Source organism: Drosophila montana, unplaced genomic scaffold, assembly GCF_035044405.1.
Source record: "Drosophila montana isolate Dmon_TW-CO22-7 unplaced genomic scaffold, ASM3504440v1 contig_2178_1, whole genome shotgun sequence".
NCBI classification, from domain to species: Eukaryota; Metazoa; Arthropoda; class Insecta; order Diptera; family Drosophilidae; genus Drosophila; species Drosophila montana.
Window position 1 is genome coordinate 397,859 of NW_026997075.1, and position 22,455 is coordinate 420,313.

Here is a 22,455-nt window from a genome sequence, read left to right on the forward strand (position 1 = left end):
TGACGCAGAAGCAGCGCCAACCAGCACAAAGCATAACGACGAAAACGAAGCGGGCAGCGCAGTTCGCGAGCGAGCAAGTGGGAGCACCCAGGAGCACCAATGCTGCCGCGAGAAAGAGATAGAGCTACCACCGACGACGGCGCCGCCACCGCATTTGGTTTTATTTTCAGTTTCAATTTCAGAGTTGAAAGTGCGCGGGCAGCGACGTTGACTGCGCCGTTGACAAAATGTTTGACACCGACGAACGCGCGCGCGTGCTTATGTGTGTGTGTGCGTGCGCGTATGGGTGTGTGTGTGTATATATATGGAGGCATGATTTAGGATGCGGCAGCACTGTTCAACAGCATTTTTAAAACATATATATGTATATGTATGTATATATGTACATGTATAACAAATTGTTAAAGTACTCAAATTGTGGATGCAGAGAAAAGTTAAAGTTGTGAGTTAAAGCTGCTTATCCTTTAAAAAGAATTAGGCAAACAGAAAGTTGAGATACAAACATATTTTTACAGATATATGTACATATGTTTGTATGTAATGTGCTTTTATGGGGAAACTTAATGAAAAATACATGAATGTACATTTGGCAAGCAGTCATATGTCCATTTGTGGCAACAAGGAAACATTTGAAATATGAACAAATATCGAATACAATTTTAGCAGAAAAACAAACGAATTTCAAGAGTATCGAATTTTGTATCTTACTTTTGTTTGTTTCTTGAGAACGATGAATGTATGAAAAATGTTCATATTTTGAAGCAGGGTCTTGCCATATAAAATATATTCTTAACTATCTTGAGTAAACAATGTTGTCAGGTATTAAATTAAGACATAAAAAAGCTGTGATTAAGTTATTTAACAGTCAAAGAGTTCAATATGATATTACTATCCACAGATACTTCCAAACTTTTTCTATAATCAGGACAATATGCCAAAATAACTTGCATATAGTTAATCTACGAAAGCATTTATATATTTTTTATTTAATGTATATATATATATTTTCTTTAATAGGATCATAAATCTTAAAACAAACTACAATATGGCCAAATTATAAAAAAATTCTCAGGTGAGTTTTTATTATATGTTACATTCATTAAAGCTGAATAACTATAAATAGGAGGAAAATTCAGTTTTTCCCCTTCTTTTTCCTTCTTGAAGATATATTCCCAATACAAATTTCCTAAAATTAGCACGTGAAAAACCTAACGATTCATATGTTAAATAAGTACATAACTCTTTATCTTTCAATTGCGATACTCTGAACATTTGACGATATCTAGATTTATGTTCATTTGCGGGCTGATTCCTTGGAAATTAAGTTCGGGTTCTGTGTTGCACACTGTCGCTAGCCGGCGGCAGCCAGTTCCCAATCAACCGGTCGGCCGATGGCAAGTTCAGGTGTAGGTTTAACGGAATCTTCGGTAGGCAATCAGTGCCGCATCAGCCTTGCTACAGCCTTGACGGGACCAGGCTAGACCACAGCCTCTTCTCTACCACTGAAACTGAGACCGAGACTGGGACTGGGACTGAGACTGGGACTGAGACTGTGGCAAGAACCGAGCCCGGGCACGTTGTAATCAAGTGCGCACGTACTAGTGCCAGACATGTGTGTGTGTGTGTGTGTGTATCTGTATCTGTCAGTGTGTGTGTGTGTGTGTGAGCAGTGCAATTCGGGTCGAATGGGACGGAACGGGACGGCATTGAGGCTTATCCGGTGCAGGCAGGGCTTATCGTCTTCAGCGTCATCCACGTCGCTTTATCAGGCGGCAAATAGCAGAATGTGAATCAAGCAATCAGTTTGCTGAATTGCCCTTTTCGGGCGAGAAGGAACAAATATGAAATACGAATAAAGATTTAACAAAAAATCGAATACAATTCGAGCGGAAAAACAAACGCAGCTCAGCGAGCAACGAGCTTTGTATCTGATCAAACTTGTTCTTGAAGAAATTAGTATTCAACTTTTATAAATTGTGGAATGTATCTAAAAGTCATTTTACATTTATATAAATATATATGTATATATCACAGATGCACGACTTCAACTGCCATCTTATCGCAAAGTTTTAAATAGCATAAAGATAATAGATAATAGATACGACTAACTATACAGGCTTTGAGCAGACATTGATATTTTTAGACTATAAAAATTTCAAATCGAATGGCAAAGCTGTTTTCACTGTTATCAGAGCAGAATAATGGAGATAATGCACAATGAATTCGTAGTTAAGCAGTGTAAATAAGAAGTTGGCATACCAAATGCAAAAATAAACAGAAGTGCTCAAGTCGGCAGTGCCCGACTGGGCGATACCCTAGGCCTTGCGTTTATGCATATAAGCACGCCTAAACACACGGTGTGGCTGTGCTTCTTCTTGCCTTAGCTCCACACGGGCAGAAACTCATCTTTAAAAAGAATCGGTGCTTATTGTCCGATCTGTTCAGGGCATATATATAACACCTTAAGGTGTAAAAGTAACAGAGCCAAACTCTCTGCTCACTAAAATGAATTTTATTAATATTATTTTTTTAATATTATTATTATTATTTTTATTACCTTTGCGATCATATGTTATATATGAGTTTAAATAGGTAGCTTCAAAAATAATTTAATATTGCTTACTCATATATAGAAAAGTAAATACATAGTATAATATATATAATTATATATATAAGTACATTATGTTATATAATTTTTTACAGTTTCCTATGAAATCTCATCGAAATCGAAAAGTTCTGCTTGAATTCCAAAGGGGAAACAAAAACAGGAACACCAGCTGCTGAGGTATTATATAAATAATAATTTAAGCAGCAGCAATTCAATTTTAACCGTCTGAAAAAGTAAACAAAAGAAAATCGAGAAAATTTCAATCATCGTGTCCACCAAGGCGCTGAGAAAAATGAAATCAATATGGCAAATAAGAATATGCAATAAGACGTTCTATACGTATGACTTTCCTTAAGTGCACTTCGGAAAAGTAAAAAATGAAATGGTTGAGTATTAAGAGTAAAAAACGATGTTTGTGCTTGCATAACAGGTCTTCAATCAATGTTTACATAAGTCTTTGACAATGAGTTTAATACTGTTCGGATGAAAATCGAAAAGAAAATGAATGCATTCAACAGTTTTTCCTGCTATATTTCGTCCTTGCGGATGGATTTTCCAGAATTGCTGAGAAACAAATAATATTTTATTTTCCATGCTTGCTCTTACGATTTGGGCTGCGGATTTATTACCAATAAGTCAGTCAGTCATTAAGTCAGGCGTACAGTTATACAGTCATTTAGTCAATCTATCCATTAGTCAGGCAGTCAGTCAGTTAGTCAACCAGCCATACAGTTATACAGTCATATAGTCTATTTATCCGTAAGTCAGACAGTCAATCAATCATTCATTCAAGTATGCAGTCAGTCAGTCTGTCCGTCAGTCGGTAAGTCAATCAGTCAGTCAGCCAAACACTTATACATTTATACAGTCAGTCAGTCGGTAAGTCAGTCAGCAAATCATTCTTACATATATACAGCCATTCGGTCAGTCTATCCTTAAGTGAGTCATTCAATCAATTATTCATACAGTTATACAGTCAGTAAGCCCGTCAACCAGTCTATCCGTCAGTCAATCAATTATATAGTCAGTCAGTCCGTCAATCAGTCAGTTAGTCTGTGATTTAATCATTTAGTTAGGCAGTCCGTCGGTTCTTCAATCACTCAGTCTGTCCGTCACTTAGTAAGCCAGCCTTTAAGGCAGTCAGTCATTAAGTCGGTCAATCAGTCATTCAGTATACAACCAGTCAGTCATTTTGTCCGTCAGTCAGTCAGACAATCATTAAGTTATTCATTCAGTAAGGTGGTCATGTAGCCTGTTCGTCAGTCAGTTAGTTAGTTATTTAGTCTGTCATACAGTTATACAGTCAGTCAGTCAGTCATAAAGGTTTACAGTTATTGAGACTGTTATCAGTCCGTCAGTCAAAAGTTACTTGAAATCTGTATTTAAGGCTCTTTCTCAGACCGAGTATATTCATATGCTCGTTAGCATATATATTAACGAAGACCCACGCAATTTGTATGCCCATTGATGGTCGCAACATGTTGCAAAGCGGCATGTTGCGCTGCCGCTTGTTGCTGCCGCATGTGGTGAGTTTGGCTCACACGAAACGCAGGCGCCGGCACACTGGCCCCTTTGGGTCGGCCAGTTGCCTACGACTCGTTCAACGTAACGGTAAGCAGGCAAAGCGAAGCGCGCCAGCAAACGACGACGTTGGCGCCTGACGTCGGCGTCGTGGGCGTCGTTGTCGTCGTATACATCTCCGAGACGCTAACCGTGACCATAAACGTTGCCACAGAACGTTATCGCGAGGACTCCCTGACAGCAAGGTGCGCGCGCGCGACTCTACGCAAAGTTTTTCTGGTTTTTTATTCAGTGTTGTTAAACGGAGGCAGAAGTGAAGCGACAGACAAAACTAGAGCCTGTTCAATATCGTTAATATTGTTCAGTGCTATTTAATAGAGGCAGAAGTTGAACAACAAACGAAACCAGAACTATTCTATTTAGTGTTGTCTAACAGAGGAATAAGTGAAACAATAATAACTTGTTCAATATCGATTTTATTGTTGGCTCTGCAGACTGATCGTCTGATCCGGAACCAGAACTATTCCAATATCGTTATAACTGTTCAGTGTTGTACGCAAAGTTTTTGTGGTTTTTTGTTCAGTGTTGTTGAAAGGAGGCAGAAGTGAAGCGACAGACAAAACTAGAGCCTGTTCAATATCGTTAATATTGTTCGTTGCTGTTTAACAGAGGCAGAAGTTGAACAACAAACGAAACCAGATCTATTCTAATATCGTTATAATTGTTCAGTGTTGTCTAACAGAGTGTTGTATAACAATTAGAACTAGTTCAATATCGATTTTATTGTTGGTACTGCAGACTAATCGTCTGATCCAGAACCAGAACTATTCCAATATCGTTATAATTGTTCAGTGTTGTACGCAAAGTTTTTCTGCTTTTTTGTTCAGTGCTGTTTAACAGAGGCAGAAGCTGAACAACAAACGGAACCAGAACTATTATAATATCGTTATAATTGTTCAGTGTTGTCTAAAAGAGGAAGAAGTAAAACAATAAAAACTAGTTCAATATCGATTTTATTGTTGGTACTGCAGACTAATCGTCTGATCCAGAACCAGAACTATTCCAATATCGTTATAATTGTTCAGTGTTGTCTAACAGAGGAAGAAGTGAAACACTAAGAACAAGTTGAATATCGATTTTATTGCTGGCACTGCAGACTGATCGTCTGATCCTGAACACCGAAATGTACAGTGCCAGCGCTGAAGATGCGGCCAGTGCGGCGGCCACCTACAAGGCGCTGCTCGACTATTACGCCAACGCACGCAGCGCTGCCAGTCACATTGTCTCGCTCACGCTGGCGCCGCTCAACGAGTCGCTGTCTCTGGGATTGGTCGATTCCGGCAATGGGAATGCCAGCGGCAATGCGAATAGCAGCGCCAGCTATGAGGATGATGCACTTGTCGCCGGAAATATCTTTTTGATCACCGAGGGCGTGGCCACCGAATCGAGCCGCGGAGCTGCAGCTGCAGCTGCGAATGGAACTGCCGTCGGCAGCGGCCGCAGCAGCAGCAGCAGTGCTCCCACTGAGATGCCTGCTTGGCTTATACCCAGCTATAGCCTGATCCTGCTGTGCGCTGTGGTTGGCAATCTTTTGGTCATTTCAACGCTGATGCAGAACCGTCGCATGCGCACAATTACCAATCTCTTCCTGCTCAACTTGGCCATTTCGGACATGCTGCTGGGCGTGCTCTGCATGCCCGTTACACTTGTTGGGACTCTATTGCGCAATTTCATCTTTGGCGAGTTTCTCTGCAAGCTCATACAGTTCGCACAGGGTAAGTCTTGAGCGCCGCCCTAATTATTCCAATTCCCTGATTATATCATCAACAAAGACTACATTACGGGCTCTTAGGCGTGTAGGCGGGTGTGTGGGGAGGGGGGGGGGGGTTGTCGGTATGGAGGCATGGGCGTGTGGGACGGAGCATGTGCAAAAACTGTATAGCATCAGCTCTAAGGAAGGCTAACCAACTTAAAGTCAGCTGAGAAAAACTCATATGCGTGCCACATTTTTAAAATGCTTGCCTCGACCAGTGTTAAGTAGTGACTAAAGTGTTGTCAAATTAATTAATATCAGGCAATATGGCGCTTCACAGCAGGTCCTTTGTATGTCAAAGATTATGTTAAGCATTAAACAAAGAGCTGTGAAACTACAGAAAGCATAGACAGATATACATATATTTAATTTAAAAAAGAAACCTAATAATTCTCTCACAATACAGAAATAATCAACCCAGCCCACTATTTTCCTATTGTATTAAATTAATATTCTATTTTTAAAAATTTGCTTAGATGGACGTTTTAAAGGTCATTTTCCAGTCGTACATTCCTCAATACCTCAGTCACTTATTTGATTGGTAGCAGCCTTTTGCGTAGGATGCTAAACTGTGCAAGCAAAACAAAAAGTATTCAATTTTATAAATTTGTTGCAGTGTTGTAAAATGCTATCCAGCTGTCAGTGCGAACATTTGAAGGGCAGCTGCCAAATTTATCGCACAAAGTACTTCTGTATATAATATTTTGATATTTTTGATAGTTGCACACAAAAACACGTCCAAACCAAACTTGAGATATTCCCCACGCGCCCTTAGCAAATGTCCTGCCGTCACTCCAAGTAACGCTTGTGGCATGCGGCACATAGAGTGGAGCAATAAAACGCAATGTTTTTTTTTTAAGCTGAAGTCCTCATTATTTATTAATGGCCAGCAGCTCAATATGTATATGAACATATGCATATGTTGAGGAAGGAGCTTTCATTATGAGAAATTTGGCCATGAAAACTTATATTCAATAAGCAGTTATTAAAGTAAGCTGCATTCGGGTGCAATCGACTGCGCAATACTCTGTTTACCGCAAGCATTTATCTTGAGTATACTACACAGCCTGAAGATATATATTCTTGTGACAAAAGCACGAGCATGTCGGTACAGTGAAAACCCTCTTGGGCGGACAGCAAAAGTTGGTTAACTCTTGTCCGTTCAAGAGAAGTGTACGCACAAGAGAGCGACAATGGGCGTGGCCGGACTTAAGAAGGTTTCAGAGAAAATGTCAGTCTAATAGAAGTGTAAGTTGGATGATTTTTCACCAACCAACCAACCAATATACCCTCTTGTACGCAGAGTATAAGAATCGCATAAATAAAACTGTCAACAGTTTTTGCTCCGCATACGAAATGAGCAAAGTTTTATATACAGCACGAAAAAAAAGTACGTCAACCAAGAGAAAGTTTTAAAAGATATGTACTTATCAGATATATAATTAACATACAATCGTTAAATTAAAAGTTGCAACATTTCCGTCGATTACATCCATTTGCGATAAAATAGTTGAACAAAATAAATAAACAGACTCGGGGCTGTGAAGAGAGTGAAATAAAAAGAGGGATTAAAAATTAAATGTTATTTAAATTGTTCAATCATGCCAGCGTAAAATTACCGACATGAGTGCCAAAAAGCAAGCTTAACAAAAGGGCTCAACTCTCTGGAGGGTAAATAAACATGTTAATCAATAGAGGGGGGGAAAAAAAATATGCAAAAAATTTGGACAAAGGTTTTTAAAGGACCAAGTTGCCAGGGATACGGCAGGTAAACATGGGAAAATATAAAATAAATAATAGCTAGAAATACACACGTATGCGTACTTTATGATCCGTCAAGTGCTCCAGTTTTGACAGGCTCTCGTGGAATCACAGGATTAAAATGTGTTTACAGAAGAAATTTATTCAATGATTTCTATTGATTATTTATTTTTGGATTATGCCAAGTGCTGCGAGTCAAAAAAAAAAAATAAGATAAAGATAAAGAGAAAGTAGAAGGAAGCTAGGTAACAGGGCTTAGCAATGTTTTCGTTTTAAATTGCGTTTTAATTTATTTAATATCTTGCTTTGACATCAAATTCACAAAGCTGTAACTTGAGGCTCTCACAAATAGTCAGGTGTGTGTGTGTGTGTGTGTTTATCCCTAGATAAACTAGTACAGGCAAATATCGCATCCCATCCCATCTGACACTAGACCAAATAGATCATTTTACTAGACTGGCGGGGCGCGTAATTTTATAATTATAGCCCTCTGTTGTCGATGGTGTCCTGGTGTCCTGGCGTCCTGGCGTCCTGGTGTCCTGGTGTCCTGGTCTGGGGCTGCTATTTGTCACATTTGCGAGTTCTATTCAAATTACACGAAAATTAAATAACAATTTATATACGCAGACAGAAATAACAAGGCTTCGCAGTTTGTTAGCGCATCTGTTAGCAGTTTTTTTTTTTTGTTTTTTCTGGCATTTCTGAGCTTTTCAATTTCTAATGCTCGGCATTTAAATTGCACGCAAAAATGTGCTACGAATTTTGAGAATTCCCTTTCGGTTTTCATACTCTAGAAAAGTCGCGAGTCGCGTATGGGATAGATAGAACTTAAATGTCGTTCGCAAAACCCAAACACTTATGGGGCTTATCTAAAATATAGGTTCCTCCTTTATAATCCAATCTAATCTCATCTAAACTCATCTCATCTAATTATATGAGTTTTTCCCTTTTACTTTATCCTGGTTCTAAATACAGGGCATCTCTCGCCTGGACTACGTTAAATGGAGCATATTTTTTTCGTTTCCCTTTTCATTTGGTTTTTTTTTTTTTTGACTCTCTCACGTTGGCAGCTGGCCGCACCACCCAACCCCACCCACTTGATTCGCGATTTTGCTTCTTATTTCCGATGCTCTTTTTTCATGCAAATGACATGCAAAGTGGAGGCAAGGGCGGCACCCGAATAACATGTAGCACAATCTTATTGGACGAAGCGAAAGCGAAAACAAAAACAAAGACGCAAACAATGATAAATTGAAAACACGAAGGAAAGACGAGCAGCGTTAAGCCGACGATAAAATACACTTTCAAATTCAATTGACTCAAGAACTTTAATTCCCGTCCGTCCGATATTGATAACATTCTTTCAGCTCGTCATTTTTGAGTTGGGTTAAAGTATGTGAAAGAGAACAAAACTATTTCAACTCATTCTTCCTCTTCAGCTATCGTTAAGATTTTGCTCATATAAAAAAAATTAAGCTAAACTAAGAAATGCCAATTTTGGATAACAGTTTTCCGTACTCCTATATATATATATATACTTATGCCCAATTCTAGCGGTTCGTTCCGGCTGATTCCGATAAATGATCGATAAAATAATCGACTAGTTGTCATTCAAACTCGGCTGCTCGAGAATATATATATGCCTGAATGGAACGAATGACATCTTCTTATTATATACGTTACACATTTCGTGACAGAATTTGAATACCCTAAAGAACATTAAAAAATAAGACGCTTTGCGTTGGCAGATATGGCCAGTGACCCGTTCCACGTGCCCCGTGCCCCGTTCCACGTTCCACGTGCCCCGTGCCCCGTGCCTTGTTGCACGTCTACTCAATACGAAGATCCTGTACACTTGCCCTGCTTCCTGTACAAATGCGTGCTGTATTCTGTATTCCGCTTGCAGGACGCCATAATTTGGCCCAAGATTAAATCTGGACGCGTATTTTTTGCATTATTACTTGACGTGCGGCACACGAACCTTCTCAGAATTGTAATCATTTTCGCTGCCACTTGCCACTCATTAACGTGTTGGGCATATATGTATATGTATGTATGTATATATTAAATGCAAAGGTCGCCAAAACCAGCATGATATATTTGATATATATTTACGTTTAAGATATGCAAGATATATGAGAATTTCCAATTGATAGATATTCTTCATGCTGAATAAAGACTTAAACGCATTTATTCTACATTATTTTCTTCTTTTTTTCAATATGTACTTACCATATATATTTACTATCTCTTTAATACTTACTTTACTTTCTTTGTCAAAATAGTTCTTCAATATTATTATTTGCAGTTTTCTTTCAAGCACATTTCCATAGCATACTTTTTTGATATATATGTTATTTAGTTAGCTGGCTCGGGATCTACAAGTTCGGCTTTTAGCTTTTAAAGTGTATTCTTTTTTTTATTAAAAATTTAAGCAGATAGCAGCTCATTCTACCAAACCCAACATAGTAGGGGCATTCCGCAAACTATGCCCAAGGCTAAGAACTCAGTAAATATTGCCCTCAGATTTTTTTGGGCAAACAATTTGGTTTAAGCTAAAGTGAGACCAGGATAACTTCCAGCCGTGTATGCCCGACTGGCCGCAGTCTCATTGTTCTGCCTGTTGTTTTTGTTTTTATTTTTCCTTTTTGCTATGGGCTTACATAAGTTTCTAAATAAAATTTGCCGTCGGCCTTGGGTGGCCCCAGCAGCCGCGAATTTCTGTCCTAAGCTGTGTGTGTGTGTTTGTGTGTGTGTGTGTGTTGGTGTGTAAGTGTATGCCTGCTAATGCGCCTACAACATAATCATAAACATAAGCAACAATAAGCAGCGAGCGGCGACCTAATTCCGCCTAATTGTCTGGCCAGCGCGCGGTCCCCAGCCACCCTCCCCCTGAGACGCCCCTCCACCGACCGGCGCCCAATCCAAATTTCATTTCCATTTCCATTTCCAGTGGCGCATCTGCCAGTCCCGCCGTTTGCTTGACAAAAGTGTGACGCCAAATTACTTTGCTCCCCACGCAACATTAGAAGTTGAGGTGAGAAGCGCAGAGGAGGGCAGTAAATGGAATGTCCCGTGGCAAATATCTTTTTAATAGAATCCGACCGGGGGCAGCTGTTGTTTAGGCTCTGACAAGTGTTTGATTTGAAATTATTTGATGGCTATTTCGTCCTGTGGACACATGCCCATAAGTCGACATGCTTATCCTCTAAATATATCACACCGACCCACGCCTGGCTTAAGTCGCAACCACAAGTTAAGGACAGCACCAGCAGCAGGCTAAGAATGTCACGAAACACTTAATTCCAATAAAACACGAATAGAGTATGCTCAGGCAGAGAGTGCTCGCTCGGAGGTACCCTGTGCTTATTTGAATTTAAAATCAGTTTTAGTAAAAGACCAGACTTATCGAAAATCAAGTTACTTTTCCTAAAAAACTTGGTAGGGCATTTTAAGAAAAACCCGCATAAGCTCAACATGAATATATATAACTAAGATGTTCGTTTAATGGGGCATAATTCCGCCTGCTAGCGTGGAAAACGGGTGGAAAACTTTTAAATGCAACTTTAGTTTTTTTTAATTTTCCTTTCGATCGCCCTCAAACTTTAAGTCACGGCTCGGCAGAAAAAATTAATGAATTTCTTGCCAACGTGGCCACGTTGGCAAAATGAGAGGAAAACAAATTTTGCATTTAATGAGGAAATACTTTGCGCTGTAAGAGCCGGAAAAGCATGTTAGTTAATGTACTTTATAATGTCATAGAAGGCTCCTTTGGTCTGCGCAAGGGCAGGCACAACTTTTTAATAAAAAAAAAAGAGCCGGAAGTATTCACATAAAAAGTTATGTCAAAATGGTAAAAGGAACGAGTTGTCTCTAAGTTTTCCGCATGTGCGGTAAGTATATACTTATGTGTATATATATTTATAGACTCATATCCTTGAGTCCTTGTATGGCAGTTGTTGCTTTCAGCTGGCTGGCATCTAAATGTAGTTCGTGCCGGCAAAAGTCAATAAAACGATTCACATGCAAAGATAATCATAAAAAATGATTTTAATGTGCCCCACAATTCTATAGAAACATACGAATTCACAAACATTCATATACTTTATCGCACACATACACACACACGCACACACGCACCAGATCTTATACATGTATATGGCGTAGTGTCTGAATATTTGTAATTTCGGCTAATTGAAGGCATCGTTTGGAGTTAAGCCGAAACATAGCTAGAAAATTATCGTAACTGTATTTAAGTGGGGCATTATCATAATTGGCTAACACTATTTGCCAGCCTAGAGCTGGTCGTTAAATACCAAAACCCTACCAAAACACTTAACTCGAATCCTTTAAGACTTACGAGCTGTTTGTTAGGTATGAAGTAAAGAATACCAGGGCTGCAAAGCTACAGTTTGCCTGTGGTTCGGTTCACGGTGCGAGCCAACGACCGGCCTTTGTATGCGGTTCGTGAAACTGGTTCGAACTCGAACTTGGGATTTTGTTTAAATCTTGGTTTGGCATTTAAAATTTCCTTATACAAAATGTATGCTAAATTTGGTACCTAATAAAAATGTGGTTCATCGAATACGATACGGTTTATTATATGGTTCGATTATATGATTCCAATGTGGTTCGATTGGCGTTTTGGTTCGATTGTTTGACAACTGATTCGTTTTAAGGGTTCGGTTCAAGCTTCCAGATACAACTTCGACTGCCTGATTCGAACCGGTTCGTTTCAAAACCTGGTTGCAGTCTTTAACACATTTAGTTTCTTGAAAATATCTATAAAAGTCTGAAAAACAACAACAAAAATATAGAAAGAATTTGATATATTTGCACATTTGATAGCATAATCGTTGATTGGCCGCAAATGTGATATTTCGTGCTTTCAAATTAGCAAGTTTTGCAGTTGGTCCGCGACGCGGCCGCGGTTGGACTCGGGCCAGCTAATCACTGTGCTTTAATATGATTTCCATAGCTGGGCCAGCAAATGGCCCACATTTAATTATTGTTAATGTGTGTGCTGGGGCACTTAAGTGCATGTTACCTTTAAGTAAGCCACATTCACCGACTGTCATAATCACGGCTTTAGCTTTGTCAGGCATTTGCACAGGTTTTGCCGACCGCACCGCAAGGTGGCTTAGTCGAGTGTGAAAGAGCTGTATATACGGGATATACTGTTGGGTAAAAGGGCGAGCGGGTTCCTGGAAACAATCCTGGCCCCCAGCTAAAAACGCATTAGGCAAATTGTGCAGCATGCCAAGAAGTTTGGTAGCTGCTCGCCCACTTTTGCTGGAACAAAGCGAACGGCAATAAAAACAACAACAATTGTCAAGTGACAAAACAAGGCCTAAACAGAGTGCAGTTGTCATTTAGACCAGCCTTGGTTATGAAGCTGAGGTCCTTGTCTAGCTAAATCCATGCTGACAGCCTGGTCGCACATTTCATGCATATGTCCACTTTTCCACACACACACACACACACATATCCCCAAGTGTGGGTGTGCGTGTGTCCGCCATGTTAACAACACATTTTGCATTTTATATGAACGCAGGCATTAAAACTTTTGTTTAACACATGCTTTGCCCATGCCGCAAATTTCACTTGAAAAACACCAACGAGCTGTGCCAACAACAGCAGAATCTACAACAGAATATTCCATATTCAAGTTGGTCTCGTGGCGACCTAACCCATTTTCACAGCGTTTTTGAGGATGAACTGTTCCAATGTGCGGCAAGCCACATAATAATGAAACGAAATACATTAAGCCAATTACCAAGACTGCATGCCAAGCATAAAGTTTTTCTGGTTCGATTTACGGTTCGAACCAGTTTATTGCCCTAGATTCGTGAGTCTATTTTAATTAAGTCCAGATTTTTGTTTAGTACCTTTCCCATTAAAAAATGGCAAAGACGAACTTTATTTAATTTTAGAGAGTTTTTCAACACTAACGCGCAAATAGTTTATTGCTTAATTAATATTTAGTTTAGAAAAAGTTACTACAAAAACTTTGTTTTATTGTGCAGATTTAAATATTTGAAAAAAATACTAACAAATATTGGTTTTTAATGTTAAAGGTTTAGGTTAAAAGTTTAGGAAAAAATACAAAAAAAACTTTATTTAATTTAAGAGAGCTTTTCAACACTAAGCTGCAAATAGTTTTTTGGCAAATTAATATTTAGTTTAGAAACAAATACTTAAAAACCAGTGCTTAATGTTGGCGAGTTTTCCAACACTAAGCGCTTTAAAGTTTATTGGTCGATTTATATTTAGTTTAATTGAAGAACAATTTATTATATATTTTTATATTAATTATTGTATTGGGGACTAGCCTTTAATTAAATCTGAATGGGAACTCTGCTGCTTTGGTAGCCTAACTATGTATTAGATTGTTGTCTTAGTTTTCTATGTTTTTTTTAGTTCCGTTTAGTCAGTGGCCACACATTGCATTAGCCTTATTGTCCTGGCTAATGACTCTTTGGGGCTCTGTTGGCCAGACTTTTATCTCAAATCTCGATCCGCCTGCCGAAAGCTGTTGCTATTGGGCTACGTTTGAAGAAAGTTTTAAATGAATGCACATTTGGTGCGTTCAGTGTCTGTGTGTGTGTGCGTGTGTGTTTGTTTATGTGTGTTTTGAACTTCGTGTTCCCTTGAAGTATGCAGCAAAACGCCAAGTTTAATTAAATGCCGCTTGAATAACTACGGGCCTCTCGATAGACATGAGTTTGGTCTAGAAAACAGCTCAGCTAAACCAAAGTTTTGATACACCCGAATCCACTTCTCCCCCTTCCGCCCGCACACACACACATACACACGCACTGGCAGGCTTACGTAGCCACTTTAAAATACTTATTTAATTTGATAAAAAGGCGGGCGTCAAGCACTTTGCCAAGTTTGTTTCACTTTTCAGTTAAATAGAATTTGGGGCGTGCCGACAAGACTTTCGAAGATTTCGGCTGTTGCTGGAAAGTTTTTCTCTGTCGGCGTAGCCCTCGGCCATTTTGCGGGCCTGTAGCCCGCCGTAGCCGCTGTGATTGTACCGCTTAAATGCTGGCATTTACTTATGTGTTAAATCCATTGAATTTAAACGAATTTGCCAGCACAACAACAAGTTGTGCCAAGTTTCAATAATAGCATTAAAATTTACCCAGCCTAAGCCCTCGAATTGAGAAAATAAAAATAAACGCAAATAAAATTAAAAAATAAACAACGCAAAAGTTTGTTTTCTCTAGCAATACACATTCTGAACTTTTGGCAATATAATTGAATGAAAAAGCCAGAATGGCCAGCCTTAAAGACATTTTATTTTCCTACGACCAAATGCTTTGCCTCCAAACGCGAATTTCAACAAGTTTCCATTTCGAGCAAGATGCAAATATCAAATTTATCTATTTGGAATACTTTTTACGAACAAAGAGAATCCGGGTCGAGTTCTAGGCTAATATAAAAATAATCATCTCTCATCCAGTCTGGGTAAATTAATCTATTTTTGCGAGATTTGTCTTGTGTTTGTCTGTTTTGATATTTGTTGAAAAACTGTTAAAAATGAAAACAAAAAAACGCATCTAAGACCCGATGATAGCAAATTTAAAACAAACTAGAATTGAGGCACAAAGTTTGCCGGCTGCCCGACATCATATTTATTCATTTATCAGCTGACCAAACCGCCGAATAGCTCTCGGCTTACCTAGCCTTAGGGATTGCCATTGCCCAGATTGGATATCTTCTATGCCCATCATATTATCTGTGGCCGGCCTTGGCGCTGGCAAACGCATTTCCCACAGCCAGTTGTGACGTGTCGTTAATCATGGACTTGGTCAGCATGTGGCCAACTTTTCAAAAGGAATCCTGTTGGCGTCGGGAACGTGCCGGGGACTTGAATTAGGGGGATTGGACAGCGAAACAACTTTGCTGATATAATATTTCTACCAGCAGCTGCAGCCAGTTGACAATCCTTGGGCCGGAGCTGCCGACAAGCCAGCTGAATGGTAATGAATGAAAATAATTAAAGAAATAAAAAAGCAAAAAAAAAAAAGAAACACAAAAACTTTGCTGCCTCTCAAGTGTCAACGGGCGAAAAGTTTTTTAAGCTTTTGCGCAAATTTATAATTTGCCGTCTCGCAAGTTATATAGCACATCAATCTGAAGAATGCAAATAAGAAAAAAAAAAAAACACATATATGTATAGAAAACCAGTAAGAGTGCGCTGGTCGGGAGTGCCCGACTAGGCGATACCCTGAACCTTCTACCAACGCCAATACCAGCAAAGGTATACTATTTTAGAAGCTGTATATCGAGTTTGGTGAATCAAGTTCTTAAAATAAGATTAAATTAAGAGATATCGATTGCTTAGAAACGGGGCAAGTTATCTATTATCGAAAAGAAACTCGTACCGCGCGGGCACTAGGAGAACCTACGTTCCAAATTTCAAGAGTGTAGCTCATATAGGTTCTGAGATCCTTGCATACATACAGACAGACAGACGGACAATCAGACGGACATGGCTAGATCGACTCGGCTATTGATACTGATCAAGAATATGTATACTTTATGGAGTCGGATATGCTGCCTTCTGCCTGTTACATTCCTTTGCACAAAAACATTCTACCCTAATTCGAATTTTCAATGGGCTCAGAGTATTATAAAGAAAACGATTTAAGTTTTCACAAGCTTTGCCCGAGACACTCGTTCAAGGAATGCAGATCAACAGCTATGCAAAATAGGTTTAATTGACACAAAAATGAAATCTTTGAAGTTTTTTGAATATTTTAACGAAAATTGTATGCGTATATATGTAAATTTGATTTGATAAGATCTCAAGGTAACTGAGATATATGAAAGAAAAACTGAAGAAAAGTGTCTGTTAAAGCTGACCCAAAGTATATTTTGTACATATATAATAGGCCTGCATACCAGGGCTACAAAGCCTGAAAGGAATTCACGCTTCGCTTGCATATCAAGGCTGTAAGCTAAAAAAGGGTTCACAGCTCAAACCCAATTGATAAATTTAGTTCGTTTTTAACATATTTGAGCCTAGGATTTTTTTAATTTACATTCTAAATTTTAATGAAACAATTTAATTTAAATTAAAATTGCCCCTTGGCACTGAAAATATTGCAACTCCAAAATATTTTCATACACAAAATGCGGGCTAAATTTGAACCCAGCCAAAATTGGCATCTATTAAATGGGCTTAGATAAATGCAATGCTTGGGACCAAAGTTATTTGTCTTCCTCATGAGTGTTTTATTTCCTAATCAAGCCAGAGGCATCCAGATTTCTTCCTTTGTTTAAGTTTTATGTCTAAAGTTGTAAGGCATTTGATATTTGCAGCATTTCATGTGCTCGAACATGAAGCTGACATCATCAATATTTCAATAGGCTTTCCGCCTCGCGAGTTAGCATTTTCGTTGGCGCCTTGAAGAATGCAACACTTATTGATGCAAGTTGGTGTTGCGCTAAAAGCGTTGCATACTTTTAGAGTGCACTGTGGAATTCCAGAAATAGCACATCGGCTGTCGAAGTAGTTTTTATGCGGAAGTATGCCGAGCGCGGCTCATAAACTATAAATAACAGACACCAAGTATGCGTGTGTGTGTGTGTGTGTGTGTGTGTGTGTGTGTGTTGGCTGAGGATTGTTTGCTGTTTAGCTTAAGTGTGGCAGCTCAACAGTTTGATTGATTGGCCTAAAGCGGCATGACAACTAAATCATTTTAAAATACAGACACAATTTGTAAGCGCCTTAGTGCGTTTCTGTAAGTGTGTGTGTGTGTGTGTGGGAGTGCGTGTGGGCGTGTGTGTGAGTGCGTGCGGATGTAATTCAATTGGCGAATGCAAAACTGACGGCAAATGGGAGGACGGCAAATGCCAGCACACAACAGCAACAGCAGCAGCCAAAGTCGAATAAACATTGAACACAAATTCAATTTCATGTTTTCTTTATTTACTTATTTATTTATACATGTACACAAAAAAATGTATACGTATTTTGTCGTTGATTGAATTTGATTTGTGAGCATCTTTGGGGCATCTTAACACTCTCAGGCATAAATCCCAACTCCCGAGACGGGACTCCGGTTTGGGTTAAGCTGCAGCCACAGCTTTAGCCTTGGCTTCGACTTCGACTTCGGTTTCAGCTTTCTGCTTTCAGCTTTCAAATCAGATTTCGTATTTCTAGGCGCCTGATTTGGTCGACGTGTTGAGCATATTACGTATACGACATGCCGCCGTGAGCCGAGAAACATAAATATGCGTAGCAGGGCGCTGTGACAGGCACAAATTTATAAGCGTCAGTTGGGCGATAAAATTTGATTGCCGCAAATAAAAGAAGAGGCATGGGCATGTCCATGACAGCTCCAAGCAGGCACAACAAGCGCCAAGGAGCCAACACACATAAATACCGCAAAATTTGTATAGCCAGCCCAAATACAAACGAACCCGATTCTAAGCGCACACGCCAATGCCATTGGCCGTGGCCGTGGCCATGGCCATGGCAATGGCAATCGCAATGGCAATGGCAAACAAAAACAACAACAACAAAAACAGCTAAAGTCCAAACCCGACGACATATGGCCAAAATGTGTGCGTGCTGTTTAAGTTACGTTTACGTTTCTGTGATTACAAATTTAAGCAGCCAATCCTTCATTTCCCCCTCTTGGCCTAACTCTCCCCGCCTCGACCTAGATGGCTGCGTGCGTTTCAGTTTATGTCTTTGCCCATATGCCAGCAATTTGGTAATAGAACATTGCAAGCCAGCTAAGTTTAATGCAGCAATTCCTACAAATTTAGCATTTAACTTGCCTAGGTATGATTATAAACACAATACGTTTCAAGTTAAGTTCAAGTAACTTGTTGACTGTGAAAACTACACTACACTTAACTATACTATGCCATACTATAATATGCCATAATTAACTATATTATAAAACTGTACTATACTATTGTATACCATACTATACAATGCCATAATATGCGAAATTATACTATACAATGCTCTACTATACGATCCTATGCCATAATTGACTATAATATGCTATACAGTATACTATACTATACTATACTATATTGTGCTATAATATATTGTGCTATACTTTGTTACATCAAAATACACTGTATATCACTATATATAGTACTCCATAATATTCATTACTATAAATATACCATACTATGCTATACTATACTGTACTATGTTATCTATGCCATAATGCACTATATTATACCACACTTTAGTGTACTATAATTCAATATACCATACTATACTATACTATCCTATAATAAATATACTATACAAAACTATACCATACTATGCTATGCCATGATATGTACACTATAATATTCTATAGTATACTATACTATAATATACTATGCCATACTGTAATATATATTTTTATATACTATACTATAACATACTATGCTTTACTATACTGCAAACTATTCCACATAATTTTCGTTTTCGGCGAAACAGAACCAAATTTTTTAGGAAATTTTGGTAAATATCAAAGAGTATAATAATAATTCTAATTATATTATTAGAAATATTTGAAATAATGGTTTGTTTGTTGTTTGAAAATTTGTATTTCTGTTTATGCCCATTTGCAGCGGCTTCAGTGGCCGTCTCCTCGTGGACCTTGGTGGCCATCAGTTGTGAACGTTATTACGCCATATGCCATCCGCTGCGCTCGAGGTCCTGGCAGACAATAAGCCATGCCTATAAGATAATCGGGTGCATATGGCTCGGGGGCATTTTGTGCATGACGCCAATAGCGGTATTCAGTCGATTGATACCCACAAGTCGGCCAGGTGAGTGACGGGGCGGGGCCCAGCTTTGGACTAAATAGTTAGCTAGTTATGGTAATTGCCGCAGGATTCTGCAAATGCCGCGAGCACTGGCCTGACCAGGGCTACGAGCGCTTCTACAACATTATGCTGGATCTTATTCTGCTCGTCCTGCCGCTGCTGGTGCTGTGTGCCGCCTATATACTCATTACGCGAACTCTCTATGTGGGCATGGATGTGGGCAAGGATGCCCGAATGCCGGCTAGCAGTGGCAGCGCCCAAACGGTGGCCACGGCGGCCATTGCCGCCACGCCCGGCAGCAGCAGTTGCGTGCTGGTCCTGAATGCCGCCAGCGAGTACAATGGTAAGTAGAAGACACGCCACGCCCATGCCAACACACACACACACACGCCCAATGGGATACAACAAATGCGCATTTTATGCTTTATGTCCGCAGAGAGCAGCAACAACAACAATGGCGCCACGACAAGCACAGCAACAGCAGCAACAGCAGCAACAACAGCAACAGCAACAACGACACTTACAACGATAACAACAACAACGACATTAACAACTGTGACACCGGCCAAGTCCTCGAACGCCTCGCCAAGTTTGCGTATACACGATGCGGCATTGCGCAGGTAAGCTTTGACCTTTGACCCGAGACAGCAGATGCCGACCGCGCAATAACTGGCCAGCCTTTGGTTACGTTTGGTTTGTATGCATGTTAAATCATATATACTACCCATGGACCCTAATTCTGATTGACACTGAACACAATGCCATTATTCGGCCAAAGATCCCAGGGCGGCTTCAATTGCAAAGCACTTTGCATAATTAGCCTTTATCGGTTTACCAAACACAGGTGCAGCATTCTGCTCGGCACATTTTTAAGCACACCAAAAATTACTCACATGATTTGAACTTAAAGTCATCAAGCATTTAAAATCCAATTAAATGAGATTCGCCATTTTAACCTCACATTTAAAATTCAGCAGCGTTGCCACCCTGTAATAATTAAACCAAAGCTAGCATTAACTTAATGGATAACAAACTTTTTTAATTGCTTTTCATTAGCTAGAACGAAATACCTTGAAATAATATTGCCAAAGTTTTTCGCGTCTTCGTTTTGTACATTGCTAGAAAAGCCTGCAAGTGAAAAGCCCCCGTGAATGGCGTTGCCACACTTGCAGATGTGTGGTAAAGTTAAGTTAGGTTAGGTTAGGTAAAGTAAGGTTAGGTTAGGTTAGGTTAGGTTAGGTTAGGTTAGGCCTTAAGTTAAGTTAAGTTAGGTAAGGTTAGGTAAAGTTAGGTAAGGTTAGGTTAGGTTAGGTCAAGTTAGGTTAGTTACCTAGTTACCTTAGATTAGTTAGTTAGTTAGTTAATTTCGCAACTATTTTGCACAACTCTTGACCCACTTTGGCCATAAATTGCCGCAGTGGATCGATCCATCTTCTGTCTACGCATGGAGCTCAGATGATTGTGCCAAGCTGATCGAAAATTATAGATCAGTCGGAGTAGAACCCTAAAAGATTCTAGGTTTGCCAAGGGCTGGAATATTGCAGATGAAATTAGTCATTTGGCAGGAATGTAAAAATGTAATGTAATTGCAATCATACAAAGAATAAGAAGGAGGATAATGAGGATTCTTATCAATCTTAAAGACCTGATACGTGACAGGGTTAGCAAAGAGAATGATACTAGGAATGTAAAAGATACTTTTTTATAAAGACTAGACCTAGAACCTGAGGAGCATGGTTAGGAACTGATCAGGCTTGATCTACGTTATGCTGTAACTTGAATCAATATTCGCAGATCCAACGAGACCAGGACGCTGGAGAGCAAGAAGCGCGTGGTGAAGATGCTGTTCGTGCTGGTTCTAGAGTTCTTCATCTGCTGGACGCCATTGTATGTGATTAATACGCTGAGCATGTTTATTGGACAGGCGCTGTACGAATACATTGACTACACCACGATCAGTTTCCTCCAGCTGCTCGCCTATTCCTCGAGCTGCTGCAATCCGATCACCTATTGCTTCATGAACGCTAGCTTTCGGCGCGCTTTTGTGGACACGTTCAAGGTCTTGCCATGGAAGCGCAACGGCGCAGCGGCCGGCGCTCTCTCGGCCAGCCAGGTGGGCGTGCCCAATCCCAATCTCAATCCCGGCCTGGCCATGGGCATGGACACCTGGCGTTCGCGCTCCCGCAACGATCAGGTGCTAAACTCGGTGGTGTACACAAACAGCGCCGCCGCCGCCGCGGATAGTCCACAACTTTAAGGAGGAGGGTTAGGATCTTGGTGAACTTGTCTCTAGGTGTGCTGCGTGTAAATATGTAAATGTCGCGTGTTTTTTTTTATATGTGTACTATTTTTTTTTTTAATCATAACAAATTTATCGTTAAGTACTTTTGATGTTTCAATTAAAAATTCCTAAGGGTTCAAACAATAATAAACAAAATCAACTAATAACGCAAATCGTATGTGAAATATGTGATCAGGGACCCAATCTGGAACTTGGCCCATCCCCAGACGGTCGTTAGCCAGTTTCTCACTTGGCAATTATCGGGCGGACCAGCATTCCAGAAATCCTCCTCATTCGCATACTGGTATTCATCGCCATCGTAGAACTGATCATCGTTGTCCTCGTCGGAATACCAACGTCCACGGTCCCCGAAGGCGTCCGTGCTGAATCTCTCATTGTATTCCTTCTCATACTCGTCGGCATATACGAAGCGCTCGGTACAGTATGGATCGTATTTGTCCGGATCGTCATTTGTGTCCTCTTCGGAGGCGGGCTTGCGCTTTCCATATATCTTATCAATGTCCGTCTGATTGAGCAAATCGCAACTGAGACACACCAAATGCTCCATAAATATGATGCGCCGTCTATGGAAGCTTAATGCCCTGAGCGTATCCCTTGGATGTTTGTAGCGCACATAGAAAATCCTCTCATTAAATGCTCGCATGGTTTCCAGTG

General features: G+C 39.9%; 1 protein-coding gene and 1 long non-coding RNA gene across 3 annotated transcripts; both read left to right on the plus strand.

Annotated features, from left to right (window-relative positions):
- Positions 1-4,194: 4,194 nt before the first annotated feature.
- On the plus strand, positions 4,195-21,770 carry CCKLR-17D3 (Cholecystokinin-like receptor at 17D3). 2 transcript variants are annotated; one of them, XM_064681008.1, is made up of 5 exons: positions 4,195-5,904; positions 19,302-19,502; positions 19,567-19,842; positions 19,936-20,119; positions 21,294-21,770. In XM_064681008.1, exons 1-5 carry the CDS (start codon positions 5,313-5,315, stop codon positions 21,754-21,756), a joined length of 1,716 nt encoding a protein of 571 aa, XP_064537078.1. In that variant the 5' UTR covers positions 4,195-5,312; the 3' UTR covers positions 21,757-21,770. The 2 variants fall into 2 exon arrangements, with proteins under 2 accessions (XP_064537078.1, XP_064537079.1); XM_064681009.1 differs by having other exon boundaries at positions 4,195-4,374.
- LOC135427490 (uncharacterized) lies at positions 6,808-7,376 on the plus strand. The gene is made up of 3 exons (XR_010436065.1): positions 6,808-6,932; positions 7,009-7,190; positions 7,246-7,376. It is a non-coding gene; the product is annotated as an uncharacterized LOC135427490 (long non-coding RNA).
- Positions 21,771-22,455: the final 685 nt, after the last annotated feature.

Bases quoted from the DNA above. Each gene is read 5' to 3' on its own strand.
- CCKLR-17D3 (XM_064681008.1), top strand. From the start codon at position 5,313: ATGTACAGTGCCAGCGCTGAAGATGCGGCCAGTGCGGCGGCCACCTAC. The intron at 19,503-19,566 runs GTGAGTGACGGG...TAATTGCCGCAG, and splicing joins GATACCCACAAGTCGGCCAG to GATTCTGCAAATGCCGCGAG. The intron at 19,843-19,935 runs GTAAGTAGAAGA...TTATGTCCGCAG, and splicing joins TGCCGCCAGCGAGTACAATG to AGAGCAGCAACAACAACAAT.